General features: G+C 36.8%; 1 protein-coding gene across 2 annotated transcripts; it reads right to left on the bottom strand.

Moving 5' to 3' along the window:
- Positions 1–204: 204 nt before the first annotated feature.
- Positions 205–19,915, bottom strand: LOC148842678 (phox (PX) domain-containing protein). 2 transcript variants are annotated; one of them, XM_088957426.1, is made up of 15 exons: positions 19,216–19,915; positions 13,680–14,076; positions 13,417–13,594; positions 13,115–13,254; positions 11,783–13,022; positions 11,597–11,697; positions 11,377–11,521; positions 10,841–10,909; positions 10,656–10,701; positions 10,185–10,543; positions 9,891–9,970; positions 9,622–9,757; positions 2,757–2,985; positions 1,344–1,426; positions 205–676 (listed from the first exon to the last, which is right to left on the bottom strand). In XM_088957426.1, exons 1-15 carry the CDS (start codon positions 19,316–19,318, stop codon positions 542–544), a joined length of 3,441 nt encoding a protein of 1,146 aa, XP_088813552.1. In that variant the 5' UTR covers positions 19,319–19,915; the 3' UTR covers positions 205–541. The 2 variants fall into 2 exon arrangements, 1 of the variants encoding a protein (XP_088813552.1); XR_016103194.1 differs by lacking the exon at positions 9,891–9,970.
- Between the last annotated feature and the right edge of the window lie 27 nt (positions 19,916–19,942).

Raw genomic sequence — 19,942 nt, 5'->3', positions numbered from 1 at the left:
GCCTCGAATCACTTGATTCACGTCCCCTCAAGGCCTCAACCTTCCTCTGGGACATTTTAAAGCTACCAATCTGTACTAGTTACCAAACATTGCTATTAGTAATTGGCATCCCTTGCGTATGGTGATTGAAAATCTTTCATTCCGACAAAGCATGGGAGAATCTGGAAATGTTTGGATTTGACACTTGACGATAACAAGAGCAAGTTTTCAGACAAAACTTGTATCAAGCTCATAATTTCTATATATTTCCTTGGTACCCCAAAAATGGGAATTACAAAATTTGGATCCAGAGCCTCACCTGGTTAGTAGTTGAAACCAAGGAGAACGAATAATAATTAATTACAGCAAGCTTGTGATGACAACAAACAAACAAGAAACCATGTAATTGGAAAGATGATGAAAAGAAATGAAGGGTACTATATTCCACCCAAGGTCCCTAATTGAGACTGCTTTAAGATTTCTCTATTCCAACCGAGCCAACGTGGTGCAATGAAGAAACTCATGAAATAGAATTGACATATTTAGTATATACAAACACCATTTATTGTGCTTGGAGTTGTCCGAACTTTTGCTTCTCTTCATGCAACTCTTTAACAACAGAATCAAGCTCTGGAAATGCTGATAAGAGCAACAACTCAATAAGGTCCAATGCTAGTTGCTTCAAACACACAGATGACTGCAGAATAAAAGAGCAGACAAACCATCAGAGAAACATCAAACAACAAGCAATGATAAGAGACAAAATGGTGGCGTGTTACTTTACAATTAGGGACATTAGCTGACAATGTGATACTTGTACATATATATAAAGTCACTGCTAGATGAAGCCATGAAAGGTAGCAGTAGCAATACAGAAAAAGGGAGGAGGAACTTTTAACAAAAAGCACTTTAGTCAAAAGAGTTGCCATCCCTGCCAGCCAACTCCATCTATTATGATAATTGATTGATCAAGCTATAAAAAAATAATCCACAGAAAAATCAAGATGCAATTTTGGACATTGAAGTTCCTTTGTTGCTTACCCTATCACCCCATCTAGTGTTTTGGAAGTAATTAAATGAAATTATGCAATCAGAAGTTCAGTAGATTCTCATTCTCTACTATGACAAAACTAAAAGTAATGCAAATTTGCCAGGTTTATGTTATCAATAGGTAGGAACCAATTTCAAAAAATAAAAGAAAAAAATATGAGTGAGAAGTGAAAACTCAAGTGGCACATCGAGAAGCAGCATCTTCCTTCTAAGGAGTTCCACTAAAATTAAAAGATATTACATAAGAAACCTGATAGCAGAAAAAATAGAACAACAGTAAGACCTAGAAGTTGCATTTTTCAACAGAAAAGTACCTGAAGAAAAAAATAGAGATCCTTCGCACAACGTTCATATTCCTTACGACCAAAAAGACCTACGAGAGCAGCTGGTGCATTATCTGGAGGCAAGGAAAAGAAACTTGAAAACTTAGCAATAAAAGGAGAGGTTGGAATCTTCAAAGAATTACAACAAGAATTTGAACGCAACAAAGTACCAACAGGGAAACCAAAATAAAATGAAAATAGGACAGATCAGAAATAGAAGAATAAGTAACTACCTTTTAAGGGCAAGCTGTCAATAAAACCTATATGCAAGAACACAATGGATAAACAGAACCAAAAAGGGAAAGCCATAATAATAACATGTTACTGATTGTTGAAGGATTTTTTTTTAAATCCAAATAATATTTAAATAATTTATAACCCAACTAAGTAGGTTGGCAAGTCTGCTAGATTAAAACTAAAAAAACAGGTGTCCCGTATAGGAGTTCCCTATTTAAGCTCCTAAAGGGGAAGCTAGAGGCTCTGCCCTCTTTGGAGAAAATTGTTTATCAAGTGATTCTTAAGAAAAGCCAAGAAAGAGAGAAGAAAAAAGTTCTCAAAGGAAGACAGGGAAGGAAAAGAAATCTCACTAATACAAGTAAGAAAGTCCTCTCCATGAATACTTCCTATATATGTCTTCTGCTATGCATCCTTCTTCCTCTCTCTTTTATTTTTACTTTTAAGAAAAGAAATAGAGGGAAATAAACCATCTACAACCAGGTGTTTTTACTTGGTTGGTTATGGTCCCTCTATCAAAACAAGTTAGGGATTAAACCATCTACAGTCTAATTCCTAAGGGCTGATTATGGTTCCCTTCAAATGGAAATGAAGAAAATGAGGGATAAAAACCATCTATAATCAACTTGATTGACTACGGTTCCCTTCTTGTATACAAAATCCAGAGGATTAAGGCTGTCTACAGTCAGAATTTCATCTGATTGACTACAATTTATTGTGAAGGAACAAGTGAGAAGGAAATCTTCTTTGTATCAAAAAGAAAAGAAAGAGAGAAATGTATTGTTGTAGAGTTTCTCGATTGTATTTCTTTTTTTTTCTTCTCATTCTTGTACATAAATGCAAATGAAAATTTCTTTTTTAAAGTACTTTGTTGCTCTTTTCTTTTGTTCTATGCATTCATTTCTCTAAGTCAGAATAAAAAATCGTTCTCTACTTTCTTGTGGAGATGTAATTAAGGCAAACAGATCATATGATTCCCTGAATGGCTACCCAAAACAATACAAACTCAATCACTTGATTGAGTGAATTATGATGCATGAGAATTTATTAAAATTTTCACACCAACGCTAATCAAATAAAAAATATTAATTAATAGCAATAACAATAATAACAATGTCATCATTAAAATACAGGTAAACAGTAGGAAACTATGTAGGACCACTGACTTACCAATCATTAGTTCATAAACAAATTTTTGACGTCGAGCAGCTTGTTGCTCTTGTTCATCTTCCTGCAAGATATTCTCCTTCCCATGTAGTTGCTGAGTATTCTCTTTCTTAGGTGAAGATATATGCGTAGGCTGACCAGAATGATGTGAATCCTGAGATTGTACTACAGATTGTTGTGGCCTTTGTCGCTTTGGATGTTTGGTTATGAAAATTCCATCAGGCCAAAGAATCTATCCAAGTGATAAAAAAGCTAGGTTAGATCATGCATCATATAAAGTGTCATTACCCTATGTTGTTGGTCCCAACTATCCAGGGTCTTGGGAGGGGTGGACTAGATATGAATCAACCCTTCGACTTTTTTTTTTTGCACAAGTTGCCACTCTTAAGACTCAAATCTCCTTAGAATATCAGCCTGAATTTTACCACTGGACCAAGCAGTGGTCCCTCTGCATGAATCATATCAAAAATAGAAAACAATATACAGGTTCGAGTTTACTATTGAGTCTAGTATTCACAGGCCCACAGCAGAACCCAGGCAACCAAAATATGTGCTGGGAAAGAAACTCAAACATGGATACTGAACTCCTACCATATTCTTAGCAAAACAAGAAACATATATTTTTAAATGCAAACTCAATAATATGACAGTCTATGATGTGCCTAAGTATCATAAACATTTATTCACTTTTTATTAAGGAAAAGAAAAAACAACCATGCAAAGGTGTATGGATACTGGGGCACAATAACTACAAGAAAAAAGTTCATATAACTTTTACTCTCTCATTTAAGCACGCCCTTTTCTTTTGTTTTTTGGATTGGTTAAGCATGCCACTGTTACATGGGCTATTTAATTATTCTTTCTGGATATCAATAATTATTATAGTACATTTCAGACTTTCTAGTACAGTATTATGCTTATTTTAGCACTTCTCTTTGGAACTTCAAATCATTGAATGCAAATTAAACATTCAATGGAGAAGATTGAGTATCATCATCATTATCATCATCATTTAAGCAGATTATCAGAAAAAAAATCATCATCATTTAAGCCTTGTCCCAACTATATGGGGTCAGGTTGGCTATATGAATCCGGTTTCACCATTTCGTTCTGTTCAGAGCTACCTTTGCTCACTTGACACTACACTCGAGTTAAGGTGTAGTGTGTCACTTCCAAGGGATTGCCTAACATGAACATGTAAAAACAAATTAAGATTCATGACCACTAGAGCTTGGCAAAAGTTAAGTGCTGTCTTCCAACCTGATGCAACCATCCTCCTTTATCCAAGCTTGGGACTGGCAGCGTAAGACATGCTCACACCGGCAGAGTTGGAGAAGACCATGTATGTCATAGATAATTCAAGGTACTAGGAAAATGAAGATGTTGATAGTTCTTTCAGGGAGAAATGAGAAGGAAGAGGCAATTGATTTATTTATTTCCATACAAGATTTTGGAAATGAAACTTTTGATTCTACCAAAAAAAGAAAATAAATTTATACAAAAATAATTCATGGACCAATTTAAACAAAGACAATATTTAAAATCCAATTTATCTCTAATTGTAACTTTAATAATATCCATGGGTTTTATTTATTTTCAAATCAGGTTTGAAGGTTATATAGTTGGGTTGTTTAGCAACGAAGGTTAAATAACCAAGGAATATTTGACATAGAAAATTGTTTTGGAGATAAAAATGGCCACACAAGCTCCTCTAACTAACCTCATGAATGGGCCAAATTTAAGCCCATAATTGTTTCCATGTGATCAAAATGGTCCTTCTTCTTGAGAAAGCTTAGTATTGAAACTTCCAATGGATTTGGGAAACAATAACCCAAGGTGGCATATAGGGCTGATGTGGACTGGAAAATTGAACAGGTAGCCAACCCAAAGGATCCCTTATGGAGCAATTTAAATTATCCACATAATTCCTCCAGACAGCAAAATATGGCAAGTCATGTAGGGGGATCTCCTTGACCTCTCTAGCAAATAGAAAGAAAGGTAACCTAGAGGCCTGTACAAGGGTGCTTTACTGTGTCAAATACCTTGGTGTAAATTCCATATCTTTTTTGATAAATAACTTAAATTTTATTAACAAACTTAATGTAACATCTTTACAAGCATCTCTTAGAGAGGCACGAGGTGCTACCTCTCCAATCAATAGAACACAGATTACAATTATGCCCAGAATGAAAATGACCTATTCACCCCTTGCTTAGTCAAAGCATCTGCCATCCCATTTGCTGATCTCCTCACCCATTGTATCCTCAGATTCATATTCCTGGTAAGCCATTTAAATTTTTTCATTTCACTCCTATAGCACCAAATTATGGATTCTGAATTCTTTAATCACATCCCCTTTGATCACCACATTTGCCAAGTTTAGCTCACTAGTGATCTGCACCCCTTATATAACACTAGAGATCCGATCCTATTTGGTCGAATTCGGATCACCCCCTATCCGATCCAAGAAGATCCAATCCAATGTGTTATATATTTATAAATATAAATATATATAATACATATATATATATATGTTATTTATTTATTTATAAATATATTATTTCTACTGTAATTTTATAAATTTGTTATATTATTTATTTTTTATAAAAAACATGTATATATATGACAAAAATAATTAAAAAATACTGGTATTTTTTTGTTTTTTCTTTATTTAAATTGGTATATTTTATTTTTTTCTTTTAATAATTTACTAATTTTAAAGAAAACAAGTCAGATCAAATCAGATCCAAAGATCTGATAGGATTCAAATTCAGATCAAGTCCTATCAGATCCGATCGGGTCTTTGGATCAGATCAGATTGGACATGACCAGTGTCAGACCAGATTCAAATATACCCTGATTTGAATTCGATCCGATCCGTTTGCATCCCTAATTACAACAAGCAATTCCGCTTTGAGGGAGTCACCCATACCTGCAGGGCCAGAAAAAAGTGCTATAAGTTTACCTTATCCATCTCTCAAAACCTCTCCTACTCCAGAAGGGTCTAGGTTACCTCGGCTGCTCCCACCGAAGTTCAATTTAACATAACTTTCAATTGGTGGTACCCAAACAATCTCCACTCTATCCTTTCTATTAGAACTTTTAGTTACTGCTTCCCAATTCCTCCAAATATCATCAAAAGAAAATTGGTAAAACAACTCCAAGGTCTTGATCCAATGGATCACCCTAACCATCACACAATTCATGATTTCTTCCTTACTTCTCTCCTTCTCTAAGAAGATTCTCGCATTCCTCTCTTCCCAAATGGTCCAAATCAAGGCTGTTCTGATACATCTCCATATTGTCCTTCCCTTCTTTGGCCAAGTAAACAGAGAAGGATCAAATAGCATATTAACCTCAATTGGTAAAGTGCACCCGCACTCAAACAAAGAAAGAAGAACAAAGCCACATAGTTGCAACAAAGGGATAGGAAATCAGTAAATGAAAGCAACTCTCATTACTGGATTTGCATAAGACACACCAATTAGGGAGGTCTGGATACGTTTATCGGGTTTACTGGGGGTCCAAGCACAAGAAAATATACCCTTAGGGCAGGGCCCCCAAATACGCTTATCAGGTTTATTATGGTCCAAGCAAATATTTTGAAGGATTTGTAGGAGATCCATACAAGCCAAAAGTTCATTGTCCCTGAGGCCTCTGCGGAAACCAAATCCCAACTAAGACCCACAGCATGTAATGGAGGAACAATAAATCTTGATACAGACTCAATTTTGTACAATGAAACCAACTATAAGGAAAAGGCTCCTTTAGCAGGCAACAGCCAACCCAAGTATCCTCCCAAAATTTAACAGAATCCCCAAAGCAAACATCATACATAATGAAATGAAAAACCTGAGGCAGAACACAATGAGTAGCTTTCCAAGGCGAGGCCAGACCAAACCATAAACCGTATTAAACCGGATTATTAATAATATATTTATTAATGTATATAATATATATAATACATATGTTTAAACATATGTATCTATGTATGTATGTATGTGTATATATATTCATTTAACATTTTTTATCAATAACTCTGAAATGATTTCTTAATTAGAAAAATATGGATACAACAAGAAGTTGTGAAAGAAACCAGCTTTAGTAAGCTGACCCGAAGGAGTTGTTTATGTTTGGCAAGCTTTCTCCAAGTACAACTTACTCTGTTTTTTTTTAAGAGGTAATGTAAATCTTATTCATGATGAAGATAAACATGCAAGAAAAGGGGGAGACCAAAGATCAGTTCACCCTCTAAGGATCTGATCATAGATCCCACAGATTGACTGAATTAAGCATCACGAACAAGTTCTGATTACAAAACACAGGGATGGTAGAAAGCCAAGAGGCAAGTTTGGCTACAATACACTGAATCAGCACACCTGGCTCTTTCTTCTCTTTTCTAAAAATCCTGTCATCTCTCAGACCATATAGTGCTGATAACTGCAGATGGAATGACACTCCAAATGTATTTTCCTTTCTTTGATAAGCCCAGCAGGTACCAACACTTGAGCAAATCCTTCACTGTGCCGGCATTACCCAACTAACAACACCAACAGCATTAAGGAAGTGAAACCAGATTCTCCAAGCAATCGTGCAATGCATGAAGAGATGGTCAATGGATTCCTCTTCAAGACCACAGGTTCCACAGCTAAGGTCGTCTAAACTAAGACCTCTTTTTGCCATATTGCTTTTTGTTAGACATTTCCCTAGTGCAGAAGCCCACAAGCCCACAGCAAGAAGTTGATTTTGGACGAAGGTTGAGGATTCCAGATTTGTTTATATGGGAAGTCAGTTGCCCTCTAACAGTCATACTCTCAGCAAAAGATCTGACCATGAACTTTCCATCAGCGGTCCAAAATCCAAATCTAGATCCACTTGTCTTCTGAATGGGACTGAAAGAAAAATGCATTAAGGCAACTCAGCAAATTTACAACATCATCCACTTCCCAATCATGGAAACCTCTTCTGAATGTAGGCTTCCACACCACTTCACCCTGGATTAGCTCGAAGGAGTCTGCCACCATTGCCTCTTTATCCTTAGCCACTGAGAATAGCCGAGGAAATTTCTCTTCCAAAGATGCCTCATCAAGCCATTTGTCCCTCCAAAAGCAGATTCTTTCCCCATCTCCTAACTTGAAGCCCACTCCTTTTATGACATTAGGAAGAGTTTTCATTATAGTTTTCCAAAGAGAACATCCATAGGAAGGCAAATTGGTAGCAGTCATCCATCCCCCTGGCTGGATGGATTTATCCTAATCCATTTTCTTAATTGCATCCCAAATTTCTTCTTCCGAGAAAGGTTTATCCAAATCCTCCTTTTGAGTTTCAGTTAAAGTTTTAAACTGAACCCCTTCTGGCAGAGGCCATCTCTTCCAAGGTTCCAAGAACAGAGTTTTGTAGAAGCTTGTGGCAATGGTTTGAATTCCATTTGGTTGTTCCCCTATTTGACCATCAAACTCCAGCCTATCAATATTATTTACTTTGCAGCGTGCATTTGCCATCCTATGAAAAAATTTGGAGTTCTTGTCCCTTGCTTTTAACCACTTCACTTTTGCTTTCTACCACCAGATTATTTCATCCTTGTATGCTAGTTTATCAAAGATGATCTTTGATTCGTCTCTCTGTCTTCTCTCTTCTTCAGAAAACTGTCTCTGTTCTTCTATTCTATCCACCTCCTTGATCAGCTCCAGGCACTCTAACTTATTTTGCTTGGTTAAAGCAGCTTTTCCTTTCCTCCATTTTTTATGACAGCCTTAATTGCCCCTAGTTTTTTGGCCAGCACATAAGAGCATGTGCCCTCCACATGAATATCATCCCATTTCTCTGCAATTAGATTCCTCAGCTCCTCCTCTTCAAGCCAGCTATTGTCAAGTCTGAAAGGTGCATGTTTATTGATTTGTCTGCAAGAAATCAGCTGAATAGGGGCAGTGGTCTGACAATGGATGCGGTAATGCTTCTTGCTTTACCAGGAAAATTGTCCTCCCAATCAGCTGAGATTAACAATCTATCAAGCTTCACCAGAACTGGGTCCTTTTGACTATTGGACCAAGTAAGTTTTGCACCTGAGAGAGGTAAATCTATCAGCTCAAAACAGTTTATAAGCTTGAAAAGTCCCGCATTGCTCTTGTTCTACATTGAAGTCGAATTTCCATGGCAAACAAGCGAAGTAGAATTTCCTCTCATCTCAACCAGCTCCTCCCAGAAAATTTGTCTTTCCCTATCAGTAAGTACAACTTACATTGTTACATACAAAGCCTTTCCTCCTTGATCTTCTCAAATCCTCCACACATTCATTAGTGTAAATTCCATATCCAACACCTTATCCAGCCATGTCCTTGTTGTGTCTGGGTAATATAATTATGTGCATGCATACATATGCGCATGCATGCATAAATACACACATATCATTTTTTTTGAAGAATAAGGAAAATTTTTCATTAAAAAGAAAATGATAAATACATACATATCATATTTATCTATGTTTGTGTTAATATATAGAAAGAGGAATTTGCTAGTCAAGTCATTTAATGAATTCTAACTATCCAGAAATTCTCCACATGGTGATGTTGTTTGAAGCCTAAAAGGACCAACCATATTTGCCTAACATTGGACAACTATTATCATATAGAGAAAGGCCAATGCAGTGTAGGGTATAGCATTAATTTTTGATTGGGAGATTGAACTGGTGGATAAACCAAGGATTTTCCAATTAGTTAATGGTTCAGATTAGCTACATCATCCCTCCATGTGGCATTAGGTTGTGTGTGGAACTCTACTTAAGCCAATATGTAGGTATGCATGATCATGCAAGCTCACAAGACATTATGTCAATCTCCTTTAATTAATTAAAAATGGCCCAACAAATCACCTGTTCAAGCCGATTGATTACTGAAGCAATTACAGATCCCTTCCGCAGAAGCTGGATTTTCTCAATCAGCCAGTCATCAAAAGCATCACCCATTCCCAATTGCAACACCTGTTTAGCTACCCAAAACGCCTGCCGCCTGAAAGGTAAATGAAAAATACTGTCCTGAAGAATCTATTGACTTGATATGACTATGATGGTAATTCTAAAGACAAAAATTAAAACATTCTATAGAAGGTAGAACTTTTTACTTGTAATACTATACAGTATACCTGATCCACCCACCATCATGCAGCTGAAAAATAACATCAACTAAATCTAGTATTGGAACACTCAGATTTGGTGGCACCCACTGCATTGATCAAAGAGAAAAACGAATCTATGAAGAGAATGAGCATGATAGGAGTATAACATTGTTGGAGAAGCAGACAAGCATGCAAAACTGTGAGGAATGACAAGCCCCACACTCATCAGGAGATAATAACAAAGACTGTTATGTATCAGACATACAAAGTTACTGAAATAATGAGAATTGAACTGAAGTGGGATAGAAACAATTTATATACCTCAGTGGGAATAGTTGGGTCCATAGCGACATCAAGAAATGACTCAGATGCCACTTGTAGACCATCATTTCCTCTTTCTTTTGCAACCTTCCCAGATGTTCTGATGGAAGGAGAATTCTTGTGTGTTGTACCATCTGAATCACTTCCTGAATCCACCAATGTATTTTCATATTCTTTACCAGAACTTCCTCTCATTTTCAATCTTGAATTATCTTCTAAAAGGTTCTGCTTCATCTGCATTGCAGTTCCCTTTCTTTGAGTGCTTAGCTTCTGTTCTATAGAGGAAATGGGATCATGAAGAGAATCAACAGTATTCTGAACCTTTGCACACTTTTCATATGGCTTATCATCAAGAGCAACTAAGAAGTTCAATGTCAAAAGAAAAAGGATATATATTAATAAAAATTAAAAGGTTAGTGCATGTAGAAGGAAAGAGAAGTATATAAAACACTGGGTGTAAGCATGCCCCACCTGACAGTGTTTGAATGATTGAAAGGGAATTTGAGAATGCATATGTCTGCACCATAAAGTACATAGTAGTAAGGAGCAGAATCCAAAACAGAGATGATAAGTATATAGATAGATAGATAGATAGATATATACATTTTTGTGTGTGTGTGTGTGTGTGGGGGGGGGGGGGGGGGGGGTTATCAAACCTGTGAATCAACACTAAGGAAATCCCAAACTTCTATTGAACCCGATATGGTTGGCAGCTCTAGTAGCTTCTGAAAAAGAGCAACACATGGAGTTATTGAAGCATACATAGCATATGATTGTAGGAATATTGCAGCTCAAGGAAGAGAACAAAATTGTATAATGTTATGTCAATCAGAAAAATAAAATAAAATACAAGGTGCAATCAAATCCCATTCCTAGTGTTTGGGTAGGAAATATTGAGATAGCCGATCCCAATCCCTACTTATGAGAACACAAGAGGATGCATAATCTATCAACCTATTTAGATCAAACTTAAACAAAGTATCAATTGATACAATTTTCTGGCACTGAACAGAGCAGAATGGAGAACAGGATTCATGTAGCCAACCCCATACAGTTGAGATAAAGCTTAGTTCAGTTGAGATTACTTGTATATCCCATAGATACATTCTGAAACATAGAATTAAACAATACTAAGCTAGAATTATTGTACTAATGCAATGGAATAACAAAAGAAGAAAACTACAAGAAAAACCTTTAAATATTTGTCAAGCAATTTGCACCGTTCTTGAACAACAGGAACTTCTAATCCTGATGACAGAAAATGTTTGGGTGGCAAGCTAAGATTATACTGAGGAAATTCTTTAAGACGCCGATGTAGCTCCTCAAAATGGCGGAACCTAATTGAAAGAGAGACATATTAAGAGTTACAGAAGGTAGGGTTATTAAATCAGAGAAAATGAATTCTTGAGCACCTTCTTTTAATTGACCAACTATTATTATTTGCATCTGTAACAGATATGGAGTACACAGCAAATGTTCCAGAACCACTCTTCACAATATTTGCACCCAGTACCTGCAATATGAAGTTACATTCTCCAGGTAAATCTCTATGGCAGGGCATGTTTGAACAAATTGCAAATATGGAGCTAGATGACTACCTCACATCTCAACTTTAAAAATGAATCTGCCAACACAGAAGAACTCTTTGGGGGGTTAATAGATGAATTGCAAGCTTCAGATATAGATGGTGCAGATGAAGAAGCAGCTGCTCCACTATGTATTCTACCCCAGCTTTCTATATCGGGATCATCACTAGATTCCTCATCTTTCACATCTCCCTTTGAAGCATTTAGTATATCCTGCCCATCTCCCAACAAGAAGGTGGTTCTTTCAACCTCTTGCCACATGTTCACCTTCTTACTGCTTAACCGAGACCTTTTCCTGCCTGAATGAGTTCTAGATATTCTCTGGTAGCGGACATGCCCTTTACCAGTCTTTCTCCCTATATGCCCTTCAGAACTCTCAAGAGGATGGTGTATATAAGAAGCTGAAGCATTTCTGTTATTTTTACTATCCCAAACCTTAGTCACAGGTGAATCAAGGCCTGTCACGTTGCTGCTTTCATCATCATCATCAGTTTGATAAGAACTGCCACTTCCTGATTCAATCTCCTCCAAATGCATGGAATCATGGTCATCCTTTTTTTTATGTGATGAAGCTGGAGTGGGAAGTAAGCTGTTTGCAACACTATGGGCATGCAAGTTTCCTTTCATGGATTCACCATCACGTCCTGGGGAAATGGTTGTCCTCTCAGAAAAGCCAGGCTTCCCTATCCCATCCTTGTGCTTTGATGACACTTTTGAGTGATCCAAAGAATTAAAATTCCTTGATGATGGATTTTCTGAAACTTGTATAACAGACTGACCTGCAGTTTCCTTTCTTTTGTAGTTTCTCCCTTTTGTCCACATATTTTCAAAATGCTCTGGAGCAAGAGCTTGAGTCTTTCTGCGGGAAATTATATCCAACATATCACCCCATTCTCCTGATCGATGCCATTGGGTGTCCTTCATGTCTTTTCTTTGGGAACTTGAAGGTAAAGAAGTCCAGGAACGGGAAGATCGAGCATCAAGGGAAAGCAAAGGATCCTTTGACACAGATCCTTCATTAACATTTTCTTTCACAGGTTCACCTGAGGTCACCCCAGAATGATCATGTTTTAATTGCACAAGTTCAACACCTGTGACAGACTGATCAAGGAACCCAGAAAAATGATCAGATCGAGTCCTTGAAGATCCCTTTGCCTTAGATTCAGATGCCTCTTGTGCTGATGCTGAAACTCCTTTATTATCCTTATTGGTACGAGAAAGAATAAAACATTCAATCCTTTCATTAATAAACCTGCCATGAAAGATAAAGAAGAAAATTAGGTAAAGAAAAGGAGTACAAGGAAAGCACAAGCAAAACACAAGCAAAACACAAACAACAAATACCTAGGTGTAGCTAAATTCAAGACTGGCCGCATCACTGCACAAGCAAGAAGCTCCCTGACAATATAACGGAAGAAGGAGCACTGCAGATCTTCAGGTTTGAAAGTAAAAGAGATAAGTCCATCCATCAAATGCTGCAAAACCTGTGTGATACAAAATAAATAAAAATCACTATTATAGAGTTCATCAAAGGAAGATGAACTTCATTATTCTAATAAATTTAGAGATTTTATTTTTTTTTAGGCATTATTAAGTGTATATGTAAACTGATTGCATAGCCGGTAATGATTTGAAAAGTGAACAACCCTGTGCTCAGCATCAGCAGAAAATAAAGCAGGATGCAATTTGTTCTCAGCAGCCAGAACTAGCTTTAGTTCCTCATCCCTGTGATCGATAGTTAGCTTTTCCCCTTGTTGTGCAACTATCTTGACTTGACATGCACGAAAATGTTCTAAATGAGTGGAGATAAGATTGGCAACATCCCTGCATCATCCCAGACTCAATTAAATCCTTATAGACACATTTTTGAGTAGAGGAAGACAACAAATGATAACTCTGAAACTAAAACCTGGTCAGAAGATCAATAAGATTTATTTCTCTCACACGACATGCAACTTCTCCAAGGACATCATTCATGATCTGCACCAGCTCCTCTGGGCCATCCCTATCAGGTGTCAAGCGGGAGTACCAGAGATCGGTCACCCACTCAGAAACTAGATGTCTGGTGAATTGATCTATTGCAGCCTCAACAACAGGGGAGCTCACCTTCCTTCTCCAATTAGATGTCTCATGAACAACCTTGTAACCTTGAAGAGATTTCTTTTGAGAAATTTGGTCTGCCAAGGGTGTTTTGCTGTTGTATGTTGCAGTTCTTCTTCTTGTCTCAAGATCTAGCGATATGTAACGGAGAAGGACAATCAAGGAGGCAGCAGCAGGCAAATTTAGCCAAACAGAAGAGCTTGTCACTGGAAATGAGATAACAATGGTGAGATACAAGCCAGGGCTAGAAAACATCAGGAGATTTAACATTCATCAGTAGATAATGCTGGAAGCATAACCACAAGAGGAAAAAGAATAAGAAGGTAATGAGTTCTTAATGGATAATTGCATTTAGATGGCCCTAATTGAAGAATATAATTTGAGCTGTCAACCATTAAGTAGGATAAGACAGATGATAATAGAAACTAAACTAAAATAGGAAGCTTCAACTAGCATTAACCATCAAGTTTCAGTACTGTGTCTCAACATTTTCTTATTCCCTTGAAATATTAAGTTTCTAATGATGAATAATGCATAGCAAGGATGGAAAACAATACATAATTTCCTCTATTTACTCAAATGCTGAAAAGTGTTGTCAGCATTTGAGTGTGCTAAGTGCTATTTAGGGAAAGTGTTGTCAACTCATCAATGACGCATGACATAGTTCAAACCTAATCGAATGCCCACAATGGTATTAAAATGACTCCGAAAAGTAATTTTGCTTGTGAATAATGTGTCCATTCATTTGTTTCACATATATTGCAAACCTTTCCAAGAGATAGGTCAAATCAACAGAATTTCTTTTTAAACTGAACAGAACAGAATGGTGAAACAGAATTCATGTAGCCAACTCCATAAGTTGGGACAAGGCTTACAATTTACTTTGATGATTGATATTCATTATTACAAAACTATAAAGTGCATGTCCATAATATGTTTGCTGGAACAAGCAGAAAATATTGCTTGATCAGAATTGTGCCTAGAAACTAAAAAATAAAAGTAAAAAAAAACACAGAAAAACGCACACAACAATGGCATACACACCAAATCAATCCATTTGGAGTGGGAGCAGGATGCTATTTTCTAATTAGAAACAAGTAAAACATATAATACAAAGAAATACATCAAAACTATCTGGGAGAATGGGGAAAATATACCAATGATGAAAACCAGAAAGCTCAAAATTTTGGTTATTGTGATATTACAAGTTATTCAAGATACATTTTAGTTCTTTTGATTCCTTTGAAGATGGTTCAGAAGCATTGATACTTCACCCCAGACTTTGTTATCTAATTTGATTACTGTCAGCATCTAAATTGAACAATGACTATTATAAATTTATAATTAAATCTAAGTTTCTTTATAATCCTTTAGGGGAAAGATCTAGAAGGTCTAAAATCTTTCTCCATCAATAATCTAATACCTTCGAGTGAATGCCTGTACCACATACAGTGATAAAAATAAAGGCCAATTCAGATAATTAAGGATAGATATAAAAGTGAGTGAAATGAGCAGTATGGTTGTTGCAGGTAAGGATTATTGGGTCTTGTCCACTAACTCCAAAATGATCTAATCCTATTTCATTTTTTTCAACATTCTTGATGAAAAATGTTTTACATGCACTGAAGTTTGAAGTTTCTGTATACATGAAAATTAACAAATATTAGATGCAGCAATGCAGACCAAAAAGAAATTTGAAAGCCATACTTCATGTGTACAACTTGTCACACCAGCATGCCATTCATCAATTAAGGAGCTCATGTCCCACTTAATTGCTCATTCACTAAAAGACAAACCTATATGCAATTCAGTTTAGCTAAATCAGCTGTATTAGATGGTCCTTAGCTTCATAAGCAAATATCATTTCAGATGCCTCCCAAGATCAGCTAGCTCAGAAATCTGTCTTGCCATTAATGAGGATACGAGGACTCAGTTGTAGTGGGAACATGGGAATTGTATGGATTTTACAGTTTAAAAAATCCATGCATTTTGAACCATAAAGAACTTGACAAAGTCAAATCTTATGCGAAGGTAAAGATTAGAAATGTTGTAGCCTGCCCCACGGACTTTGAAAAAAAAAGAGTAGAATGTCAGCAAAACATAACAGATGGCATTTTACTACATTGCTCAACCATAAGATGGCCTTATTCAACAAAGTAAAAAAAATCAGAGCTTCTCTGTTCACTATACTTCCTGTAGCTACCTAGGAAACTGGGAAAGAAGAGAAATATCTTTTTATCAGTAAAGAAGAATAAATTTTATTAATCTGAACAAGTAGATTACATCAGCGGGAAATTACAGACAGAGCTACAAGAAAAATTACAAAATGGCCCAGAAAAGATGCTGTCTGTAAACTACTTGTTTTGCTAGCGCATCCGCCATTTGCAGTCCTTCTGATCTAAGTGAAAGTGGCATTAAGCTCCCTTGATAAACTTTCAATCTCTCACAAGGAGTGTCTATAAATCCAGGGGACACTACCTCTGAAATTTGACAAAGAAATCACCAGTTTTTAATCTCCTTCAACCTCCAAGTCTTTAATATCTGCTTGTTTGGCTAGTTTTAACCCCTGCAGAAGTGCATGAAGCTCAGCCTTTATTGAGTCTCCAACCCCTATAGACCCTGAATACATAGCCAGCACTTTATTTGCAGAATCTCTGAACACACCCCCTACTCCTGCCAATCCCGGGTTTCCTATGGAGCTGCCATCAAAATTCAGCTTTATCTCATTTGGAGCCGGAGGCTTCCATTCCATCCCTATCTTTTCTTTCTTCTTAGTTGAAAAGGCCACTTCTTTCCAAGCACGCAAGATATTAGCCACTAAGAAGCTTTGGAACAGCTCAAGTGTTTTCACCCAATGAACAACTTTTATCTTTATAGTTTCAACCAGTTCTTCTTCTGGTCTGCACTTTCCATTGAAAATTCTTGCATTCCTTTCCTCCCAAATCATCCACACCACATTGTTACCTAAGAGTTAGTTTAGAATTAGGACTACATTTAACATTAATGTGTACTGCCCGATTGTTACCTAAGCTCTCACTTAATATAAATCAAGGAAGAAAACCAAACACAAAGAAGTCCTTGGCTAATTTGACTGTAGAACCTAAAGGCTCAGGCATTTTACTAGGCTAGGGTAGCTAATTGAGAAATTTCCTTTTTTTAATGTGATGTGTTATCTTGGAAGAAAAACAGTAGAAGAGAAGAAGAAGAAGAAGAAGAAGAAGAAGAAGAAGAAGAAGAAGAAGAAGAAGAAGAAGAGAAGAGAGAAGACAAGTTTGGAGAGCCAAAAGTTTGGCTGGCAGCGCCAGCTATTGTATTTAAAATAAGGCAACCCAAAACGTTATAATTATAACAGTGCCCCTGCGGCACTAAATAATAAAACTAATAAGTAATAACAGTTCTAACCCCCCCCCCCAAGTTGGGACATAGATGTCAATCATGTCCAACTTGTCGTAAGTCGTTGTGCCACAAGTGATGTAAACCCCTTACAAAAATGTTAGCAAGTTGCTCTTCAGAACTAACATAGGGAATACACACTTCTAACTTCTGAACTTCAATTTTCCAGTCACCAGTAATTACTATGTCATCAACATATACTATTGGGGCTGCAATTTTCCCTTCCCCTCTTTTCACAAATAATGTATAATCTGTCTAGCAGTGTTTGACATCTATCTGGAGGGAGTTGGGATGGCGGCGCCAACTATTGTATTTATACTAGGGTGACCAGAAACATTATAAAAAAACATTTCCCTGTGGCACTAAATAATAAAGCTAATGACAGTTCTAGCATGATGCAAATACTTTGATTGCTTTATTGGTAGAATTCAACCAAGGCATTAACTTAAAAACAGCAATTTTGACTGACCTTCAAAAGGCATCATTAGGGGTAAAAAGACTTCTATTGAAAAATAAGGGTGATATTAAATATAGAAGGAACAACATTGGGATCGTATCCAGCCTACTCCTCCCAAGACCACAGATAGCTGGGACCAACATTGGGTAATGGACTTTTATATCAAATATAGAAGGAAAATGTAATTTATTGTCATTTCCAAGTTCCAACATAGGATTGTTGCTCAAGCCTTACATATCCCCTTTGAATCATCCTCCTGAATGCTTCTGTATAAGCTCTACTGTTATAAAATTTTTTTATCAATATGTGCATATGAAGATCAAAATAAACATCTCTAACCGCTCACCCTAGCCAATATAAGCTCTACTATTGTAAAACTTTTTATCAATATGTGCGTATGAAGATCAAGACAAACACCTCTAACTGCTCACCCTAGCCAAGCATAAAAGAAGATTCAATGGAAACGGTGGTGTCATTCTAGGTGTAGGAAACTGTGGACCCCACATTGAGAGTATTTGTGTGACACCCTGAGATGTACTTAGGTTTAATTGATTAGGATCAGCTTTCCTAGTAGGATAAGGATAAGTTTTATTCTATCTTATCTAGGATTAGTTATTCTATCTTATCTAGAATTAGTTTTATTTTAATCTTAACTTTTATTGCCATGTGAGCATTAAAGTTCTTTTACAATTAGGAAACCACGTATATAAATTAAGGAGTGGGGCGGTTGTTTTAAGCACTCCAACCATTCTCTTCTTCCAAAGCTTCTCCCACGAGTGCTTCTTCTCTTCTTCTCCTTTTCTCATTCTCTTTTATTTTCTGTTCAAAACCTAAAGAGTCTCTGTAGTATTGTACGACTACTCTAAGCATGAATGTAAATCTACAGTAGATATAAATTCAAAACTGACTTGAACAAATACCAAATGAACTCCAAGGGTGATGATACATCCTAGCTATTGCTCTTGAGGAAGTTATTTTGAGATTTAAAAAGGTTCAAGCAAGTGGATTACGAGACCGACAAGGTGTTATGGTCATTTCATGCTTGCAGCTGGCATGATAGTTTCTTCCGAACACATGTTGAGATGCATAACCAGTCTAAAAAAATTAATTGGGAACGAAGGATAAAGAATTAACTAAAACAGTGAACTAGATGTTTATGTACCAAAAAAAAAAGTGTTAATAAAATAGCATAAATAAATGTAAGAACGAGCAGCCGAGCCATAGAATTCACAATCTGCATAATGACATCGGAAAAGAAAAATAAAGGGAATGAGAGAGAGAGAGAGAGAGGGAGGAAAAAAAGGTCATTTAACAGCCGCTGTTCAACATGAATCAACCTAAGTCAATTCCAAATTGAACCAACTACAAAAGTGAAATTCATCACGCTGCCACATTCTTAATAATACAAATCCGAATTTGGCCGTACGAAAACTTAAACCAGTAAAGGCAAAATTTCTCAAAAACCAAAACCAGATGTTCATAATTCATAACTCACACGACATTAGATACGACAGTCCCACGACGCAGATGAGCAGCAGTACAACCCTCTTCTTGGCTTCCTCGACGAGGTCCCGCACTGTCTGCCTCCCCGTACTCATCTCCGCAACTCAATTATCGTTTACGCCATAAGAATCACAACGGAATTCCCTCACAATCAAATTAACTCGATGAATCAAATCAAACGCTTAACCCAAGCATTTCCTCTCTTTTTTCCCATTCACAGGATGCAAACAAAAACTCTGAAAAACCTTGCAAATTGGCGCACCATTTCATCTCCACGATTCGATCAATCACCAACATCACTTTTCTTAAATGACAATCCGGATTGATTCAGAATCCAAACAATCCACACTAACAACACAACCAAACTCCTCAAACAAACGATATCCAGCGCAGAAATCAAACCCGATCCGCTCTGCGAAATCAACAATCAAAAAGAAGAAGAAGAAAATATAGAAGCAGAAAATGGAAGGTAGGGCGCAATCAAAGCTCTTCAACGCGCGGACTGTTAGGTTTTCGTAATACTTGCTGTCTCTGAAGTTTCAACTGCCGAGTGCTGGTAGGTTTTTGTTTCGGCGTTTTCCGTGCTTTCTCTGTGCTGGAGACCGGAGAGAGCAAGGAGAGAAAAATAAAAATTAATTTGGGTGGCATCGGGAGTTTCTTACTGTTTTGCTTTTTTCAGTTAAACTCTGTACATTCGGCTTATTCCGCGAAAATGCTTT

This window comes from Nelumbo lutea, chromosome 8, assembly GCF_056320005.1.
Source record: "Nelumbo lutea isolate HS-2025 chromosome 8, American lotus-T2T, whole genome shotgun sequence".
NCBI classification, from domain to species: domain Eukaryota; kingdom Viridiplantae; phylum Streptophyta; class Magnoliopsida; order Proteales; family Nelumbonaceae; genus Nelumbo; species Nelumbo lutea.
Note: the sequence above shows the minus strand (reverse complement) of the source record. Positions and strands in the feature narration are given on the sequence as shown.

Coding starts and splice junctions, on each gene's coding strand:
- LOC148842678 (XM_088957426.1), bottom strand. CDS start 19,318: ATGAGTACGGGGAGGCAGACAGTGCGGGACCTCGTCGAGGAAGCCAAG. Junction 10,702..10,840: donor TCCTTAGTGTTGATTCACAG/GTTTGATAACCC, acceptor TTTATGGTGCAG/ACATATGCATTCTCAAATTC. Junction 9,758..9,890: donor CATGATGGTGGGTGGATCAG/GTATACTGTATA, acceptor TTTACCTTTCAG/GCGGCAGGCGTTTTGGGTAG.